The sequence below is a fragment of the Mastomys coucha genome, unplaced genomic scaffold (assembly GCF_008632895.1).
Source record: "Mastomys coucha isolate ucsf_1 unplaced genomic scaffold, UCSF_Mcou_1 pScaffold15, whole genome shotgun sequence".
Classification (NCBI taxonomy): Eukaryota; Metazoa; Chordata; class Mammalia; order Rodentia; family Muridae; genus Mastomys; species Mastomys coucha.
The window spans coordinates 142,128,786-142,149,966 of record NW_022196897.1 but is presented as its reverse complement, the minus strand read 5'-3'; the positions used below and the strand labels follow the sequence as shown (position 1 = coordinate 142,149,966).

At 42.9% G+C, this 21,181-nt stretch overlaps 1 protein-coding gene across 1 annotated transcript in view; it reads right to left on the bottom strand.

Moving 5' to 3' along the window:
• Nucleotides 1–21,181, bottom strand: part of Phf20 (PHD finger protein 20) — a gene marked incomplete at its 3' end in the record, with an annotated part of 110,630 nt that overhangs the window by 54,444 nt on the left and 35,005 nt on the right. Inside the window, exons 3-4 of the mRNA XM_031373273.1 lie at nt 5,501–5,672; nt 2,635–2,719 (exon numbers count right to left, since the gene is read on the bottom strand). Coding sequence (XP_031229133.1) covers nt 2,635–2,719; nt 5,501–5,672 — 257 coding nt within the window. The remainder of the gene's footprint in view (nt 1–2,634; nt 2,720–5,500; nt 5,673–21,181) is intronic.

Genomic DNA, 21,181 nt, shown 5'->3' with positions numbered 1-21,181 from the left:
CTACCCTCTTCCTCTCCTTCCAATCAATCATCTCAAGAACCAGCAAGGCTTCCAACACAATGTAGACAGAATTCAGCAGAGATCCCCACTCTGTCTCCATGTCCTTCAGTTAGGTAAATGAAGCAGATGGAATAAAGTTAGAGCTATAGAGTCACTCACCGGGTGGCCAATAACCACCTCCCCTTCCTATAACTTAACTCATAAGGAAACAACTGAAAGGATTTGGCCTTTTAATTTGCTTTAGTTACTCCAGTTATTTTATTATTGTTTGATTTACTGTGTTTTGTTTTTTTCCTGAGACAGTCTCACTGTGTACCAAGTGGCCTCTAACTCAGTATGTAGCCCCGAGCTGATTGCAAACTTGGGATGATCTAGTTCTAGTTTAGCCTCCCAAGGCATGTGTCACCATGCCCAACTGGAGTTGCCCCAGCTTAAAAGCTGTTTAAAACTGTTAATTAACTACAGCCAATAATATATGAAATGGTATTCATTCCTTAATAACTTCAAAGGCATTTCACACTCAACCCACACTCCACACTGCCTCCCCTTCTTAAGATTTGTCTGGTCTGTCCTGCTTTTGCACTGTGTCCTCCATCTCCACTGTACACTGGCTTCATTCTGCCTTACTAGGTCTTCTGGTTGTCATGATGCCAAGCTCAGGACTCTGCAAACACTACATGTAAAATGTCAGTTCCTGCCGGGCGGTGGTGGCGCACGCCTTTAATCCTGGCACTTGGGAGGCAGAGGCAGGCTGATTTCTGAGTTCGAGGCCAGCCTGGTCTACAGAGTGAGTACCAGGTCAGCCAGGGCTATACAGAGAAACCCTGTCTCGAAAAACCAAAATAAAAACAAACAAACAAAAAAAGTCAGTTCCTAAGACTTCTGTGACCTCTGTGAAGCCACCTGTCTACTTTTCTAAGAGATCAATTGCCTGCCCACAAAGCTCCCAATCCTCTTCCTCCATCTGCCCCCGTTTGCCTTTGTGTATCTGGTCCTAGTCACTCTATTCCAATCCAGTGAACTCTCAACTCAGCCAGCACTAGAACAAGATGTTGCCTGCTAACTGCTGCTGTTACTTCAAGGGTGATTCATAGAACTCCCCCAAATTTTCATCACAGCTATTGGGCTGATGCTCCCCAAAAGAACACCTCCAGTGAATCTTACTGGAGGGAAGAACAGACTTGATCGCCCTAAGCTATAGGTCCTTTATGAACCTAAAGAACATTTGGTTACTATGTTTCAACAAGAATCTGGAGAGGCAGAATGCATTCCGACCTAACAAGTTCTAAAAAGGACTTGCAGGGTTTCAATGTGAGCCTTTCCCCCAAACAAGCTGTTCATAGATATATGTGAAAAACAGTAATTAGAGATGTAATTTTGGAATATTTAATATATATATATATATTATATATAAGACATAACTTAGTGAAAGATAGAACAATCCAAATGTGCTTCACGTGAACTGGAAAATCAATAATTGCTTAGTTAGCTCAAAAGATGGAAGGTCATCACTTTGGAGGTTTCTTTAGATAATGTCAACCATTCCCAGACAAAATTTAATCATCCCAACACTTGACAGAGTACTGAATAAACAGCTGAACAACTTCATGGAATGAAAACCAATGTGGGCCAGGCCTTGGTATGCATGACTTTAACCCAGCACAGGAGGCAGAAGCAAACAGGATCTCTGAGTTCTAGAACAGCCAAGGGTTCATAGTGAGACTCCGTCTCAAAAAAAAAAAAAAGAAAAAAAAAAGACAAAAAACAAAAAGCCCACAATAGTAACAACAAAATCAACAACAAAAAGGCCAGTGTTGGTGTTGTTGGTTTTGTTTTCTTTTCATTTGCAGGGCCTGGGATTGGTTCAGGGCCCCATGCACAATAGTCCAGTGCTCTATCACCAGCTACATCCTCAGCCCCTTGACCTGATACAATGGGACTCTACCCAAAACATTCACTCCAAAGGTCAGGGCCACACACCCAGACATCCTGAAAGAACATGCTATGGAAACACATCACATGGGCCCTGAGTCCCTTCTGATCGTACAAATCGCTCCCCATGCCACGCCCTTGTACTCAAAAAAACTGCATCTTTTTGGATCAAATTCCCCGCCCTGTCTTCCCACTCGCTCAGAACTGCTAGGCAGCCACATGCAGGGTTCCCACCTCGGTTCCCACCTCAGTGTCTCAATTTCCACCCTAGTCACCTTGTATCCACAAAGCATATCTTCAAATGTTTGTTGCTGTTTAATTAATTTGTAAGTTCTTCACAAATAAAATAAACAATGAATGGTATCTATTTCACCAAAATATCAGGGAGTTCTAGAAAGAACCCACAGACCTCTAAGCAGAATCCATGGTGCTTGGTTGAGAAAATAATGACTGAAATTTAGTAGCAAAGAACGAATCTCCTCCCTCTCTCTCTCTCTCTCTTTTTCTTTCTTCTTAGTAGAGAGTGAACCTATAAGAAATGCCTCCCTCATATCCAGCTTTCTTTCTATTTATAATTTCTTCCTAGTGCCAGATATATGCCTAGTACCAGCTGAAAAAATATTGCTAGGTAATAAATCCTGATACATTATTAAGTATTCCCCTGCAGCAGAAGCAAACACCAATCACAACTGAGCACCTTACCATCCTTGTTCACAGCAGTGACTCTGGCTGGGTAAAACCGACAGTCAGACCAGCAAGCAAGCACTTGCTGGTTTATTTGAAATTCCTATAAAAAAAAACATAAAAAATGTCCAGTTACCAACTGAATTTCCTAGGGAGTACATTACAGCACAATTCCTAAAAGCAGCTGGGATGCATGGGAATGGTGAGGGAGGGCTGGACAAGTGCTGAGACTCAGTAATCCCTCGTTCAAGCATCAATCACTAAGGCAGAAGGGTCAGGAGTTTGAGTCAGTTTTAGCCACACAAAAAGATTCTTTTTCAAAAATAAAAGGCTGGCAAGATGGCTCAGCAGATGAAGGTGAGTACTGCTAGACCTTACAATATGAATTCTAGAACAAGGGACAATTCTTACACATTTTCGTCTGACATCTAAAACCTGTGTTATGGTATAAGTGCATGTGCACATGAGCACACACACACACACACACACACACACACACACACACACACTCTCTCTCTCTCCAAATTAAAAAAAAAAAAAAAAAGATGGGTCAAGCAAGTCAAGGCATTTACCTCCCAAACCCGACAACCAAAATTCAGTTCCCAGGACCCACATGGTGGCATGAACCAACTTCTTAAAGTTTTTCTGCAGAGGTGTATCATACATAAACATATATTTTTGTTTGTTTGTTTGTTTTGTTTTTTTCCAGATAGGGTTTCTCTGTGTAGCCCTGGCTGTCCTGGAACTCACTCTGTAGACCAGGCTGGCCTCGAACTCAGAAATCCACCTGCTCTGCCTCCCAAGTGCCAGGATTAAAGGCGTGTGCCAAGACTGCCCGGCTAACACACATTTTTAATTAAAAAATAATAAAGCTTGGGGCTGGAAGAATGGCTCAGCACTTACTGCTCTTTCATAGGACTGGGATTTGGAACCCAGCATCAAAACTATCTTAATATATTTCCAAGGGATCCAAGATCCAACATTCTCATTTGGCCACTTCAGGCACAAAGTGCACAAATACACACACACACATAAACACACTAAAAACAGACCAACGAGAAAGGGCTATTAAGATGCAAGATGATACCAATGTTCAGCATAGGGAACCAAAAAATAAGATTGGGGCTAGAGAGATGGCTCAGGGGTTAAGAGCGCTCACTTCTCTTGTAGAGGACCTGAGCTCAGTTCCCAGTACCAACATGGTGGCTCATGACCATCTATAACTACAGTTACAGGAATTCTGATGCCCTCTTCTGACCTCCAAAAGTACCAAATACATATATCCAGGTAAAACACCCATTCGCATAACAGTAAAGAAATCAGTCTAAAAATGATTATACACACCTTTAATCCCAGCATTCAGAAAACAGAAGCAAGAGGATCTCAGTGAGTTCAAGAGTAACCTGTTCTACATAATTGGGGCTACACAGTGAGACCTTGTCTCAAACAAACAAACAAGAAGGCTAAGACCTAAGAATCCCTACGATGGGGAGGTCTAGGTAGGCACAGGACAACATCAAGACAATCTCCCACTACCCAGTCTTCATAACAAAAGGGAATCTAAGAGTCCTGGGCCACAGAGAACATACCTAGTTTAGGAGCTGGAAGGAATGACGCTCCTATCTTCAGGGAAGCAGTGTCAAGAGCATTTCATGCCACCCACACTGCTGCCAGGTCCCTGACCAAGGGAGGCACTCATGTACCTTTCATATGCCATGCTGTTCTCTGAGCACAGTGTGCATTCACAAACTACAGATGACCACAGAATGATCAAATGGAACAGTACTGAACAACCATAAACTGGAAGGGAAAAAAGGCAAAACAAAAAGGCCAGCCAGAGTTCAAGTTCCTCTGTGAGGTTAAAATGGAAACTGGAATCCAGGTTAAGACAGATCCCCAAGATGTCTCAATGTCTGTTTTACACAAAAGTAAAGGTTGTGTGTAATTCTGAAGGCAATTAAAACTCCAGGAACAATAATGAAACTTAGAAAAGCTGAAACAATCGAATCATGTCCGAGTCCTCCAGGGGTCATCAGACTATAGAAAACAAGCTCAGGAGCCACATATAAAATGACTGCTTAGTAGATGAAGCTTAGCAAGCAAAGGGCCTTCCAGACTACCTTCCCTAGCTATTCTAGACACGGTGGGTCTGGATTTCAATCATTCATTCATTCATTCATTTATTTATTTATTCATTCATTCATTATTCAACAACTTGGTGGGGAATAGTTTTGCTTATTGTTGGTTTTAAGATGGGTCTCATTCTGTAGCTCGGCTGGCCTGTACCCCAGCACACATCCTGCCTCTGCCTCTCAAGTGCTGAGGTAACAGCTCTACTGCTTTGGTTTGGTTATTCAGTTTTTGACCTCTTGATCCTCTTGTTCCTCCACACCCTCAAGTTGGGATTAGGGGCATATAGCATCATTCCTGCCATGGAAGAGGTGGTGGGAAGACAAGGTCCTACTTTGTAGTCTAGGCTGGCCTCAAACTCAAAGCAATCCGTGAACTTGGCCTTTCAAGAACCAGGAGGAGCCACCACACCTGGTTTATTATACAAATATTTCCTGAAGACCTAGTCTGTACCCAGTAGTATTTTGAACACTAGGGAAACAGTGGTCTCTAAAAGAGACAAAAGATCATATTCATATGGATGGAAGCCCAATGAAGTTAGTTTATGAACTATTACAAAAATTGCACCAAACAGGTGAAAACTGAATTCTTCAGGAGCCCCAGTCCACAAAGACCCGAATGTTACCAGCACAGGCCAAGGCAAGGATTGCTCTCCAGTGGGTACTGAGTTGTCCACTGAAGATCAAAACCTAGACACGAACTCCTGCACACAATCAGCCTCATTACTACACAACTGAAGAGATCTGCTACTCACAGAAGACCCATCCTCTTCATGCAAACCCTCTTTCCTCAGCTGTATCTTCTCTAAAGGGCGTAGATAAGGACTGTCCCAGCAAAACCACTCATCGTAACGATGGTTCCAGCGCTTGAAATGGATGAGAACTCTCCCTTCTTCGTAGTCAATATCTTCAATATGAGCCGGATACCTGAGTCAGAAAAAAGGGAAAGTAGTACTTTAATGCCTATTCAAGAGCACAATTACAAAAGTATTTATGACATACCTTTTAAAAAAATTCTTATGTTTTTAAGGATTTATTTATTTGTTATTTGTATGAACGTTTTGCCTGCAGGTATGCTTGTGTACCACTTGTTTGCCTACTGCAGCCCACAGAAGTCAGAAGAGGGAGTGAAGTTACAGATGGTTTTGAGCCACCATGTGAGTGCTAAGGAATCAAAACACAGGTCCTCTGGAAAAGCTGCTAGTGACCTTAACTACTGAGGTAAGCATCTCTCTAGCACCAAAGACCTATCACTTTAAAACCAAGCATGGGCCAGGCAGTGATGGTGCACGCCTTTAATCACAGCACTTGGGAGGCAGAGATTGGCAGATTTCTGAGTTTGAGGCCAGCCTGGCCTACAGAATGAGTTCCAGGATAGCCAGGGCTACACAGAGAAAACCAAAAAAACAAAAACCAAACCAAACCAAAACAAACAAACAAACAAATCAGGCATGGGGCGGGGGGTAGTGCTGGCCCTCAATACCAACACTCAGGGGCTAAGGCATTACTAAGAGATTACTGCAAAATTGAGGCCAGGTTAACTTGGCTTTATGAATACTGTCTCAAAAAAAGAAAAAACAAAAACAAAACCCTTAACACTTTATGATGCTATTTAACTAGGTCAAGTAATCACAGAAGATAAAAGATTTGAATTTAAGTCTCAGGGGCCATGGCTGACACACACCTGTAATTACAGAGCTAAAGCAGGAGGAAGTGCCACAAATCCCAGGTCAACCTGAACTAGAGGCCCTGTCTCAAAACAAAAACAAATCATAGAAGTCTTGATCTGGAGCAAAGGAGATGGCTCTACAGGTAAAAAGCACTTGCCACACAGACTGACAACCTGAGTTCCATCAGCAAAGCCCACACTAGAAGGAAAGAATACATTCAAAAAGTTGTCCTCAGACATCTTCATGCATGCCACAGGGCACACATTCAGACTTTGTAAAAGATATCAATAGAAAAAAAAAGAAGATATCAATAGAGTCCTTAGTTGTTCAACTATTAACTTTCCAGAGCCTGAGTTCACTCATGTGAAATGGGTCATAGTACCAGTTACAAGAGAAGACATACAAAAGTCCTGAGTACACACTGGAGACAAGAAGCAAATGTGAACTTCCTGGCTATGTCAGCATGTGTTCATAAACTATAACAAGCTTAAGTAAAACACAGGCTGGTTTTGTTTAGTTTTGTTTGAGGTTTTTTTGTTCTGTTTGTGTGTTTAGTTGGCTGGTTTTCTGAGACAGGATCTCATGTGGCCCATGTTAGCTTCAAACACTAAGTCAGTAAAAATGACCTCAAACTCCGGATCCTCCTGCCTCTACCTTCTGCAGACAGGGGTTATATTGATAATGCACAGTTAGAAGTTCTTGAGCATTTTAGACCATTTAATGAAGTACTGTGCAAATACTGAAAGGAACAAGATGATTACTCCTGTACGGAGACACAATACTACGGAGGATACACTGTTACATGAAGTGTTTACCTTTTTATTACATTTTATTAATTGTGTGTGCCCCAGTATGTGTGAGTCAATTGTCTCTTTCCAGTGTGTGGATCTCAGGTACAGAACTCAGGACATCAAGGTTGATGGCAAGTGCCCTGACCTGCTAAGCTACCTCACATTATTCATGCTTGAAGTTTTCTGATGTTGTTTGTTTGTTTTGAGACAGGGTATTACTATGTAGCCCTGGCTGGACTTGAACTCACAGAGATCTGCCTGCCTCTGCTTCCAGAATGTCGGGATCCAAGGTGTGTGCCAGCACACCCAGCTATTACTTCTTTTTAAAGGAAGGTGAATATGTACAAAATATCTGGAAGGATGTAGAACTGTGGCCAGTTTAGCCTATGGGTGATGTCAGTCTCTATTCCACCCTTTCTAGATTAAGAGCTGGGAAAACAAACAACATTCCCTCATTCCCTTCCAATAAGCAATCAAGGTGACAGAGACCCACAGTTTAGTAATCAGACCAACCATTCACATGTAGATCAGAATTTGTTAAAATGTAGCTGCAGGCTCAATAATTTGACCTATGACATCAGAGCACTGAGGAGTTCCTGGATGCAGCGGCTGCTGCAGCTCTTCCACAGAAATGTCTAGCCACCAGTTATATCAGTGTTAAAGAGAAGTGGTGAGAGTGGCAATGACTTCCCAGCTGCCAAGGCTCCACTGATAGCCCTGCCCTTCAAACTGGTTCTCCAAAGACAGCATCCTCGAGTCTCACAATTCCAATCCTTCCCTGTTGTATAAGTGCCTGATTCCCTGTGCTAAATCTTTTTATGGCTAAAATACTCAAGAGAAGCTGAGCCGAGTGGCATACTCCTATAATCCTAGCACTCATGAGGCAGAAGATAGAGAACTATAGGCCAGCCTGGAGCTATACAGTCAAATACTCTTCCCCCAAAAGGTAGCGTTATAGCATACACCTATAATTGCAGCACAGGAGGACCACTGCAAGTTCAAGGCCTGCATAAACTGCAGAGCAAGACCTGGTCTGGAGAGATGGCTCATCAGGGAAAAGTGCCTGCCACCAAGAAGCCTGAGTTCAATCCCTGAAACCTCCATGATGGAAGGAGAACCAACTCCTACAAGTTGTTCTCTGACCTCCATATGCACACCATTCTGTGCATGAATATACAAACATAAATAAATTTTTAGTATGTCTTAAAGCAAAATCCTGTCTCAGAACAAAACAAAGTTGGGTGTGGCAGCGTGACTTGGTAACCTGGTACTCTGAGTAAGAGTAAGAGTAAGAGGGTGAGAGTGTCCAAGGACCCCCTCAACAACACAGCAAATTGGCAACCTCACTGTGCTCTGAGACTCTGAAAGGAGCTGGAGAAATGGCTCAGCAGTGAAAAGCTCATATTACTCTTGCACAAGACCCAAATTTGGTTCCCAGTACCAATACTATGTGATTCAAAACTCCAGTACCAAGAGATCCAATACATTCTGGACTCTGAAGGCACCTACAGTTGTTCACATGTGCACACAGACACATAGACACATACATATATACATAATGTTTTAAGTAATTGTGGTGGTTTGAATAGCAATAGCTTCTATAGGCTCATAGGAAATGGCGCTATGAGAAGGTGTGGCCTTGTTGGAGGAAGTGTGTCACTTTGACACACTTTGAGGTCTTATATGCTCAAACTACACCCAGTGTGGCATACAATCTCCTTCTGCTGCCACCATGTTTCCTGCCAAGATAATAATGGACTGAACCTCTGAAACTGTAAACCAGCTCCAATTAAATGTCTTCTTTATAAAAGTTGCCTTGCCAGGCAGTAGTGACACATGCCTTTAATCCCAGCACTTGGGAGGCAGAGGCAGGCGGATGGATTTCTGAGTTCGAGGCCAGCCTGGTCTACAGAGTGAGTTCCAGGACAGCCAGGACTACACAAAGAAACCCTGTCTCAAAAACCAAAACCAAAACCAAAAAAAAAAAAAAGAAAGAAAGGAAGGAAGAAAGAGTTGCCTTGGTTACAGCAATAAAATCTGAACTAAAACAGCAATTAAATAAATTAATTTATTTTATGTGTACGGATGTTTTGCCTGCATGCACACCTGCTTGTGTGTATCACATGCATACCATGGATGCCAGAAGAGGGTACTAGATCCCTTGGAACTAAAGTTATAGCTGTTATCTGCCATATGGATGCTGGGAATTGAACCCGGGTTCTGTGGAAGAGCAGCCAATCTCTTATCTAGTGAGCTATCTCTTCAACAACAATTTAAATTATTTTGTTTTTTTCAGACAGAGATCACCTGGCTGGCCTAGAATGTACTATGTAAACCAGGCTGGCTTCAAACCTTAGAGTTTTTATTGTTTTTTATACTATTGTCAGGCTGGTCTTGAACTTGCAGTCTACCTCCCAAGTATTGGAATTACAAGAAGAATGTACTGTGTTGGGATATTCCAACTATTAACAGACCTAAAGAAAACTCTCCAGGAGACTCAACAGTAGCCAAGGGAACAACGTTTCTTAAAAGTGGTCTGCCTTCTCCATTTCTCCACAGTGACAGAGTTGGGGCTAGAGAAATAGTTCAGCACATGCTCTTGTAGACGACCAAATGATGACTCACAACTGCCTATAATTCCAGTTTCAGGGGATCCAGTGCCCTCTTCTGACCTTGCAGACTCCTGCATGGGACTGAAACAAACACTCTGGTACTGGTACTATACAAACACTCATAAAAAATAAAATATTCTTAAAATAAAAAATAAAAATTAAGTAACAAGATGCAAGTTATTCCTGGGTGAGGGGACCTATCTGTATGTGATAAAAAGAAGCAGCATTAATGACCATCTTAGACACTGACCCAGTAGAACTTAACAAAATCACAGCTGCTACCTACCTTGGGGACAGCTTAGCTCCATCAGTCACAGGGCTTTATTATATGCCTTTGATGTAGACAGGAAATAAATTATAGGCTCTGACTCCCACCCTCAAGGTAAACTAGGCTCCTAAACTAATGAAACTTTCAGACTACTAGGCTGAACTACAAGAGATTAGCAATGGTAATTGCTTTCATCAAATAATGTCACATGGCTGTCACATGTCATCTTGACAACTATAAGACAGGCAAGAGGGGATGACTGTGAGACGTGAGGATTCCAATCACAGGCAGTAAAAAGACAGAACCCCACTGCAGTACATACCTAAGAGCCACACACAGAGACTCCTCTGTAACTGGAACTGTAGCCAGAGCTCACATTTCCTTGTTCTGTTCTTTTCAGGCTTTTGTTTTTAATTTTGTATGTGTGGATGTTTTGCCTGTATGATATGTCTATGTACTACTTGCATGCAATGCCCTTGGATGTCAGAAAAGAGTTGGATCCTCTAGAACTAGAGTTACAGATTGTTCTGAGTCATCATGTGTGTGCTAGGAATCCTCCTGTCTGGGACCTCTGGAAGAACAGTCTCTTAACAGCTCAGCCATCTAACCACCTGGTTTTGTTTTCTTTTCTTTTTTTTTCTCCTTGCTCCTTTTTTTTTTTTAAAGATTTATTTATTTCATGTATATGAGTACACGCTATAGCTATACAGATAGTTGTGAACGTTCATCTGGTTGTTGGGAATTGACTTTTAGGACCTCTGCTCACTCCATCGACCATGCTCCCTCCTGGGAGGAAGCCAGCCTAGCTCACTCTAGCCCAAAGATTTATTTAGTATTATAAATAAGTAAACTGTAGCTGTCTTCAGACACACCAGAAGAGGGCGTCAGACCTCATTATACGTGGTTGTAAGCCACCATGTGGATGATGGGATTTGAACTCAGGACCCCTGGAAGAGCAGTCAGTGCTGTTAACTACTGAGCCATCTCTCCAGGTTTTTTTTCCTTTGGAGACAGATTCTCACTATGAAACTCTGGCTAGCCTGGAATAAGCCTGTGCTGAAGGAATAGCAGAAAGAGCAACACTTCCAACAACAAAAGACTCTGTAATTAGAGTAGGATTCAGGAAAAGCAAAAGGCAGAGAAGGGGAGAGCTGAAGAAGATAAAAAAGCAAGACACCTCTGCAGAAAAGGAAATATCTGGCCTCAACTCTGGGAGATGGCAGGAGTTCTCAATGAAGTCAAGAAGGTTGTGGAAACTGGACATTTTGGCACACATCTGGAATCTCAGCAGGCAGGAGGCAGAGGCAGCTAAATCAGGTTCAAGCTTATCTTCAGTTGCATAGTAAGTCTGAGGTTAGCCTGGACTAGAGACCTTATCTCAAGAAGTAAATAGTTTAAAAAAACAGGCTGAGGAGTGTTTCTAGGAGAGAATGCAGTCAGGTTAATCAGACAGTGCAGAGGGAAAAAGCAATAAGGAAATTCAGGAAGCAGCCACTCTGCCTGATCCTTACCAATGGGTAGCTATGCCCCAGATGAGTGCTTCCCAAACAGTGCTGAGCCAGCAAGATGACAGCACACGTAGGTAAAAGTGCCAACCACCAAGCCTGCCAACCTGAGCAGGATCCCACAGTAAAAGGAGAGGACTCCTGCCAACTGTCCTCTGATCACCAAGCACTCACAAATAATGTTTTAAAAGAGCTGTCCCTGTGGGAGGCAGAGGCAGTTGGATTTCTGAGTTCCAGGCCAGCCTAGTTCTAGGCCTGTCTAGAGAGTGAGTTCCAGGACAGCCAGGGCTACAGAGAAACCCTGTCTCGAAAAACCAAAAACCAAACCAAAACAAAACAAAACAAAACAAAAAAACAAAACAGAACAAAACAAAACAGCTGTCCCTGGCCCAGGATATGCTGGCCTACAAGGTCTCCAGGAAAGGTCTCTAAGGAGTGTTCTGGTCTACAAAGTCTCAGAGGGGTTCACTGTGCTTCATGAAATGTGGACCATTTTTACTGAACTTCCCTAACTCAGTCCCATAAATGGGTGACAAGAAAAGACCGACAGCCTAACACAGTGTTTCTCACCTGTGATCCCAGCACTCAGGAGGCTCAAGCAAGAAACTGCCACAGTTTGGCCCAGCCTGGGCTTTGTAATTTAGAAGGAAAAGAAGGGGGGCTAGAAGGAGGATAAGAGAGGGAAGGAAGGAGAGAGAAAATGAGAAAAAGAAAGAAAGAACAAGAAAGCAGGACATAAAAAAGATCAAGATGAGGCTGGACAGATGGCTCAGTGGTTAAGAGCACCAACTGCTATTCCAGAGGTCCTGAGTTCAATTCCCAGCAACCACGTGGTGACTCACAACTATCTGTAATGGGATCCGATGCCCTCTTCTGGTGTCTCTGAAGAGAGCAATGGTGTACTCATATACATAAAATAAATAAATAGATCAAGATGCCAGATCACCACCGTGTAAACAACAACTACTAAAAGAATTGTTGGCAATTAACCACATGTATAATCTCCTTCCAATAGTCCTTGCAACAACTTCAAAATGTCTGCAAGCTTAAGATAATCAAAGCGTTGTTTCTAACTGTTACCTTGAATGTAACCATGAATAAAGAAGCTCCCTTCTGTGAAACCCAGACTTGACAAACATGCCCAGCAGAGCAGACTCATCTTAAAAAGAACAAAAAAGGACCAGATGGTGGTGGCGCGCACCTTTAATCCCAGCACTTGGAAGGCAGAGGCAGGCCTATTTCTGAGTCTAGCTTGGTCTACAGAATGAGTTCCAGGACAGCCAGGGCTACACAGAGAAACCCTGTCTCGAAAAAAAACAAAAAAACAAAAAAAAAAAAGAAAGAAAAAGAAAAAGAACTAAAAAGGAAAGACAGCCTCAGGCATTACCCCTACTTGTACCGATTTCTAAGATAATGTAATCAGTAGTAGGAATCAAGCCAAGTAAGATTCCATAATCCTTTACAACTTAATTCTTCCATTTAGGACCAAAGCAGAAAAATAATCTAATAACTCAACTACCATTCCCAGTAGGATCCCAGTACCCCAAATCTTCTTCATACAAAATTCTTTTTCCTTCCCCTGGCCCCTAAGTTGTCTCCCCACATGTATAACTACTACTCGTGTGGGGGGGGGAGGGGGATATCTGAAAGCATGGTTTTGACATATAGCCTCTGGTATTAACATATATGCAGTGGATTTTTAATACAAATGTGGCAAAGAGACAGAACAGAACAGTCAGGCACAACAGAACAGAACAACCAGCGCTAACCACCACTCACTCAAGCTTGGGTGGTTGCTCTAATTCTGACCTTGAGCCAGTATTGAGAACAGACTGTGAGGAATCATCAAAACCACAGAGGAGGAACACAGAGAGCAAAGGAGTCCTCAAAACATGCCTACATCTTCATCAGCTCAGACCTCACAGCAGAGGAAAGCAGGACCTATGAAAACAGATGCATACCCCTGCCTTCAAAAGTGGGCTCGGATTACCCTCTGCTTGAATGAATATGGCAGAAGGAACAGTGTGAGACTTCCAAAGCCAGGTCACACAAAAGTTCCTGTTGGTGCTGGATAAACACTCAACAATTAAGAATAGAAGCTCTGGGCTGGTGAGATGGCTCAGCGGTTAAGAGCACCGACTGCTCTTCCAAAGGTCGTGAGTTCAAATCCCAGTAACCACATGGTAGCTCACACCCACCTGTAATGAGATCTGACGCCCACTTCTGGTGTGTCTGAAGTCAGCTGCGGTGTACTTATGTATAATAATAAATAAATCTTTCTAAAAAAAAAAAAAAAGAACAGCAGCTCGCCAGGAGGTGGTGGCGCACACCTGTAATCCCAGCACTTGAGAGGCAGAGACAGGAGGATTTCAGAGTTCGAAGCCAGCCTGGTCTACAGAGTGAGTTCCAAGAAAGTCAGGGCTACACAGAGAAACCCAGGTTTAATTCCAGGTTTAATCTAAATTTAATTTCAGATTCCAGGGGATCTGAAAATCTCTGTGGGCTCCAGACACATACATGACATGGTACGCAAATATACATGCAGGCAAAATACCCATATACATTAAAGAAACAAATGAATAAACAAACAAATGAATAAATAAATAAATGGTTCTGCATAGTTTATTGTATATCAGTTATAGCTGAGATAACTTCCATCTCACCAACTAGGTGCCTTACACTGCGGAATTTATATGTGTATGTGTACACTGTCACTGTCTTCAGACACACCAGAAGAGGGCATCAAATCCCATTACGGATGGTTGTGAGCCACTATGTAGTTGCTGGGAATTGAACTCAGGACCTTGGGAAGAGTAGACAGTGCTCTTAACCGCTGAGCCATCTCTCCAGCCCCTAAATATATATTTTTTACCATAAAATAAATAAATTTTACATAACTACATGCTTAAAATGTTTAAAATGATAACCTCGGGCTGGTGAAATGGCTCAGTTGGTTAAAGGTACTTGCTGCCAAGCCTAACAACCTGATTTAACCCCTAAAAAACCTAAATATTGAAAGGAAATAATTTATTTACTTATTTTTTGGTGGTAGGGATAATGTTATTTGGGAGGGGGGTTCTTATTGTACAAGACCCTAGCTGGCCTAGAACTGATCAATCTGGCCTCCTGCCTCCACCCCTGGAACATTGAGCTTATAGGCATGTGCCACCACACCCAGCAAGTTATGTGTATTTTACCATACACAATACTGCTGCTTTAGTCGTCTATAGGCTCTTGGGTTCCCATCATGGGAAAGCAGAGAACAAACAAGTGCTACACTGTGAAAACATTAATAGTTTCTATGGAAAGGCCTGTATGGTGGGGAATCAAGGTGTCCCCTTAAGAACTCACAGAAAGTCCCCAATGCTATGACTAAGCCACTTTTAACTGCAAGCCTGAACTGGAACCTCCCAGGGAGGTTGCTCCTGAATCCTGACACAGAAACTTGGAGGAAAACAAATGTTTAACCTTCTTTCAAACCTCAAACCACTTAACTCTAAGGAAACTTGCTATAATGTAATTAAGAACTAACAAAGTAGTATTTGCAGGATTCTTGTGGTTTTCTAAAAGTAGAGACCTGGTTTAAGAAATACTTCTGAAAGCTACTGTACAAATGACATACCTAGGCTCATCAAAGAAAGGAGAGAGCTGGAAACCTAAAGTTCCTGCCAAGTCCTGGGAAAGGCATGTCCAGAGGGGCAGAATTTACCTGGTCTAATTCTGGGATACAGTGTTGACTTGTTCATACTGTGGGCCCCAAGCTGTAAGAAGGATGGCTTGTTGCTCAGGCTTGCCCTTCAGAGTAAAATAAAACTGCCTGTTACCATAAACCTCTGGCTCACGTTACAACTGGCAATGCTAGGTAGGGATCTGGTCCCATGAGCATGGACACACACACAGGAAATACAAACAAAATAGCAAGGTGAAGAACCTGGAAGGGAGGAGTCTCCTTCTGAATGCCTACTCCAGGGCTAGGGGTGTGGCCCAGTGAGCGTGTGTTAGCATGTGCAACACCTTAGGCACCATCCCGAGTTCTACCAAAAACAAAAGCAAGAATATCAGGAACTACTCCAACTGTCCAAGTTGCCAGTTTATAATTACTGGAGTAAACAGTAATTTTGAACTATTAATAACTCATGTAAACTGGGTATGGTGGCTCATAATCCTAGCACTAGAGAAGCTAAGAGAGGAAGATGACACAGGTTTGGAAGGTACCCTGGACAATAAGTGAAATACACAACGACCCTCAAGATGACTATGACTTAGCAGATAGAGGATAGAGTTGCCACCAAGCCTAACACCTGAGTTTGATCCCTGGAGCCCACATGGTAGGAGAAAAATAATCCCTACAAGCTGTCCTCCATAAACACATAAATTAATTTTAATATAATAATAGCCATCATCCTCATCCTCATCATTTAAAAAACACAGTAATATGGTGAATGTCTTTACTCCCAGTACTTGGAAGGCAGTTTCAGGCCAGCCTGGTCTATAGAGTGAGTCCCAGGCCAGCCCGGCCTATATAGTGAGACCTAGTCTAAGAAACAAAAACATACACGTGCATGGCTTATTACAAGCTTCACAAAGGACTCTGTAATAAGGAATCTCACATGACTTTACCACAATCCCACAAGGATTTAAGAACCATGATCATCACTACATCCATTTTACATTTGAGGCAGTTGTGAGCTATCATATGGGAGCTAGGAATTGAACCCAGGTCCTCTGGAAGAGCAGCTGCTACTCTTAACCATGAGCCATCTCACTAGCACCAAGAGCTCTGCTCTTGATCTGAGCTCACATGTATATACACTAGTAGACATAAAGGTCAATAGACAGTCTGCCCTTTTAGCTATCCAGTAGTGACAAATCCATCAACAGCCTCCCCTCATAGCTATCTAGTAGTCTCTAGTGGCTAGCCCAAAATTTGCCTTAATTTTTTGCCCTGGGTTTGGGTATTTAGGCTGTTTACAGATTGTTCCTTATATAAATAGTCTTTTTGCAAACATACAGCAACTCGTTGTGCTTCTGTAGTCAGAGTCTGTCTATTCCTGGCTCAGACCACACAGCAGAAGCCAGACTTAGATGCACAAAAGCAACACTCCAAGGCACCAGCAGCCTTTGCTGAAGAGAGAAGATGGGGATGGAATATACATTTAGCAAAAAGAAAGAGCCAGCTAATAAACTCTGGAAAACTCAACTTGTTCTGGTGCCAGCCTTCCTTACACTTTACCACCTCCACTAATCAACACCTGAATAGTTTCAATTGAGGAAGCGTCTTCATCTTGAATTCATCTTGCCTCTCAGTTCCAGTCCCCTTCAGTAGCCATGCTCAGAATAGCTCAGTAACCCAAGCCCCTCCCATCAATACCAAGCAGAGGCCAGAGGTAGCACCACTCAGTAAATACTTAAGAGACTGAATAGGCAGTATCAGTTTCCTGCTCTTGCCGGTGATCTGAAGGCATCTCTTTTCCATTAAACCTCCCCTTCCAACCCCTTCTCCCACCATTCCTATTTAGCGCGCTCTCTCTCAGCTCTCAATACATGGTGCTTTCAAGCTTAGATGACTTCCACTGATGTCCTTCTGATGCCTCCAGCTCTCATTCTCATATTCTCGAAACCATCTCATACTTTTGTCTTACTTCCTAAAAAGTAGCTGTCAGGGGCTAGAGAGAGGATCAGTGGTTAAGGGCACTTGTGCTCTTGTAGGGGACTCAGGTTCAACTCTCAGCACCCCATGGTGGCTTATAACCACCCATTACTCCTATTCTAGGGAATCTACTACCCTCTTCTGACCTCTAAGGGCACCAGGCATATATGTGGTGCACATACATACATGCAGGGGAAACACTCATACACATCAAATAAAATAAGTAAGTATTTTTAAAATATCCTTTAACTTCTGGCCTCTCTCCATCCATCATAACTGCCTTGGAATCCTAGTTATGTCAGACCTCTGTGTCCCTCAACTCCCACAACCAGGACTCTGACCATAGCCAGAATAACACTTAATAAGCTGCTGGTGCTGCCAGAACTCCCTTGAAATGCACACAAGGCTTCCTTCTGAGGAGGCAGGAGCTATGGAACTCAGTGAGGGGACAAACAATCTTCTGAGGGTCCTATACCATCGCAAGCTTGGTTGGCTGGTACCGAGGGGTATGTGTGCCCTATACCATCTCAAGCTTGGTTGGCTGCTACCGAGGGGTAAGTGTATGAAAAGGTCATCAAGCCTTAGCTTAAGATGAGTGAGTGTATTCCAATAAATGATACTAAAGTCCTTTCTAAATAATCCCTCCATCTGAAAGTCTTGCTATGCCATAGCCTAAGCTACCCTTGAACTTATAATCCTTGTTCCTTAGCTTCCCCAAGAACTGAGATTACAAGTATACACCTAGTTCAATAAAGACATTTTAAAATAAAATAAAAGTGTCAACCAGGGCAGGGCAGTGGTGGCATAAGCCTTTAATCCCAGCACTTGGGAGGCAGAGGCAGGCAAATTTCTGAGTTCGAGGCCAGCCTGGTCTACAGAGTGAGTTCCAGGACAGCCAGGGCTACATAGAAAAACCCTGTCTCAAAAAAAAAAAAAAAAAAAAAAAAGTCAACCAGGGACCAGCAAGATTATTCAGGGAGAGAAAATGTTTGCTAACAAGCTTGATGACCTGAGTTCAGTTCTCACATGCCCAGACAGTAAGGATAAAACTGTTTCCTGCAAGTTTTCCTCTTAGCTCCATGCATACACATAAAGAATTTAAGAGTCAAGCATGTCTCCTATGCCTTTAACTCTTGGGAAGTGTAGTCAGGAAGATCAAGAGTTTAAGGCCATCCTTTGCTACCAAGCCTAATCAAGGCTAGCCTAGGCTATACAGGACTATCAAAAACCAGGGAGTGGTAAAAAAATAAAATACAAGTCTACTTGAACAGAATGAAGCAGATCATAGCTGCAATGACGACTCAGAGGCTGAGGCAGAAGGAGCAATGTGAGTTCAAAAAAGCACAGGCCACAGAGGGAAGCCTTGACTTAAACAAATTATATTTACTTTTTCTTTTTATCCAAGGTCTTCCATCTGCAAAATGATATGAAACTTAGTACCAAAAACATTTTATCAGGCTAGGAGACCACTTAATCAGTAAACTGTTTGCCATGCAAAAAAAAAAAAAAAAGACCTGAGTTCAGATCCCCAGTACTCAGAAACACATGGGCACACTGGATGGGTGGGTGGGTAGATGGACAGACAGACCAAACTTTCCACTCTTTAATTGTGGTCCAAAGGAAGTAAGTTCTTTACAAAATGTGAAGGAACCAGAAAAACTTCACAGTAAAGGACCCTACAGATGACCAATATATACAGCAGCGGTGGGACACACAGATGTGCTAACAATGGCACTTCATCTCTGTGGGCTTCCTCCAGTAAATGCTAACCTACCATGAAGAAAGCATTCACCAGTCCCAAGTGAAGATCACTGTCCGCATGCTGTCTCCCATGGTCTGTTCCCTCTACTGGAATGTCAGCCTCTAAGGACTGCCTGCATCTGGCAGTAACTGAACAACCTAACTTCAAAAGTCATCTCTGTGAAGCTTCTGAAATTCCCTCCATGAAATTAACTGTTCTCCCCCAGGGGTTTTTATGTGAACTTTGCACAGAGTTTATCTCTTTACATTATAATTAATTACAGGGACTCTGCTCTACATTCCAAGTTCAGGACTCAGCATGGGATCAAAGACTTACCTCCAGGGATTAGGGGCACAGCTCACTGACAGAGCTCAGTCTAGCATACTCAATGCCCTAGTTCAAACCACTGGACCAAAACACACACAAAAATGTGTCAGATGTATACTAACAAGTAATGTATATCTAATCCCAGCACTCAGGAGGGCAGGAGGATCACTGTGAGTTTGAACCAGCCTGGGCTGCAAGGGAAGTACCCTGCCCACCTAACAAGACTATCTCAAAAATAACAAGCCAGGGCTGGAGAGATGATCACTCAGCGGAAAGCACACCCCCTGCTCAACAACCACCCCACCCCGTAAAGAAAAAAAAGTAGCCAACTCAGAGTACTGTGAAGTGTCTGTTGCACCTAAATCATTTAGATTTAGGCTCAGCACAGAGTAAATGGCTAAATAAATGTGAGCAGTTGGCAAAGCCAAGAATCCTAAGAGCATGATTAACAACAGTTGGCCATCTACACCGAATACTTTCTGAACTTCATCAAGGATTTGCATGTTTTGTCTTCAGTCCACAACCTCTAATGCCATCTAATACACACTTGTGGAAAATTCAGAAAAGCAGGTACTCCTTCCTAGGAGCCCCTCCCACTCTTGGGAGTTAGTCCCCACTTTTCCATAACAAATCTATGTTTACTCCGCTCTCATACATACACAAGCATAAGCACACACAAATACACAAAATTCTTAGAAAAGAAAGGTTACCTTTTAATAAATAAATGGAACAGTATAAGAAATTAAGAGAAATACAATTCACAGACCACATGAAGCTCAAGAAGAAGGAAGACCAAAGTGTGGTGCTTCGGTCCTTCTTAGAAAGGAGAACAAAATACAGGAGTAAATATGGAAAAAAAGTGTCTGAAGGAAAGGCCGTCCAGAGACTGTCCCACCTGGGGATCCATCCCATATACAGTCACCAAACCCCGACACTATTGTGGATGCTAAGCAATGCTTGCTGACAGGAGCCTGATATAGCTGTCTCCTGAGAGGCCCTGCCAGAGCCTTACAAATACAAAGGCAGATGCTCGCAGCCAACCACTTAACTGAACACAGGGTTTCCAATGGAGGAGGTAAAGGACTAAAGGAGCTGAAGGGGTTTGCAACCCTATAGGAAGAACAATATCAATCAACCAGACCTTCCAGAGCTCCCAGGGACTAAGCCACCAACTAAGGAGTACACACGGCTCCAACTGCGTATATAGCAGAGGATGGCCTTGTCAGGTATCAACAGGAGAGGTCTTTGGTCCTAAGAAGGCTTGACAGATGCCTCGAGGGTGGGAGGCAGGAGTGGGTGGGTGGGTGGATGAACACATTCATAGAAGCAGGGAGAGGAGGGATGGGATAAGGGGTTTCTGGGATTGGGGGAAACTGGGAAAAGAGATAACATTTGAAATGTAAATAAAGAAAAAAGAGGGCTGGTGAGATAGCTCAGCCGGTAAGAGCACTCACTGACTGCTCTTCCAAAGGTCCTGAGTTCAAATTTCAGAAACCGCATGGTGGCTCACAACCACCCATAATGAGATCTGATGCCCTCTTCTGGTGTGTCTGAAGACAGCTACAGTGTACTTATGTATAATAATAAATAAGTCGCCGGGCAGTGGTGGCGCATGCCTTTAATTCCAGCACTTGGGGGGCAGAGGTAGGCGGATTTCTGAGTTCAAGGCCAGCCTGGTTCTACAGAGTGAGTTCCAGGACAGCCAGGGCTATATAGGGAAACCCTGTCTCAAAAAAAAAAAAGAAAGAAAGAAAAGAAAAACAAGAAGAAGTAGAAGGAGGAGGAGGAAGAGGAGGAAGAGGAAAAGGAAGGAAGGAAGAAAGGGAGAGAGAGAGAGAGAGAGAGAAACCAAGTGGTGGCAGTAGTAGTGTG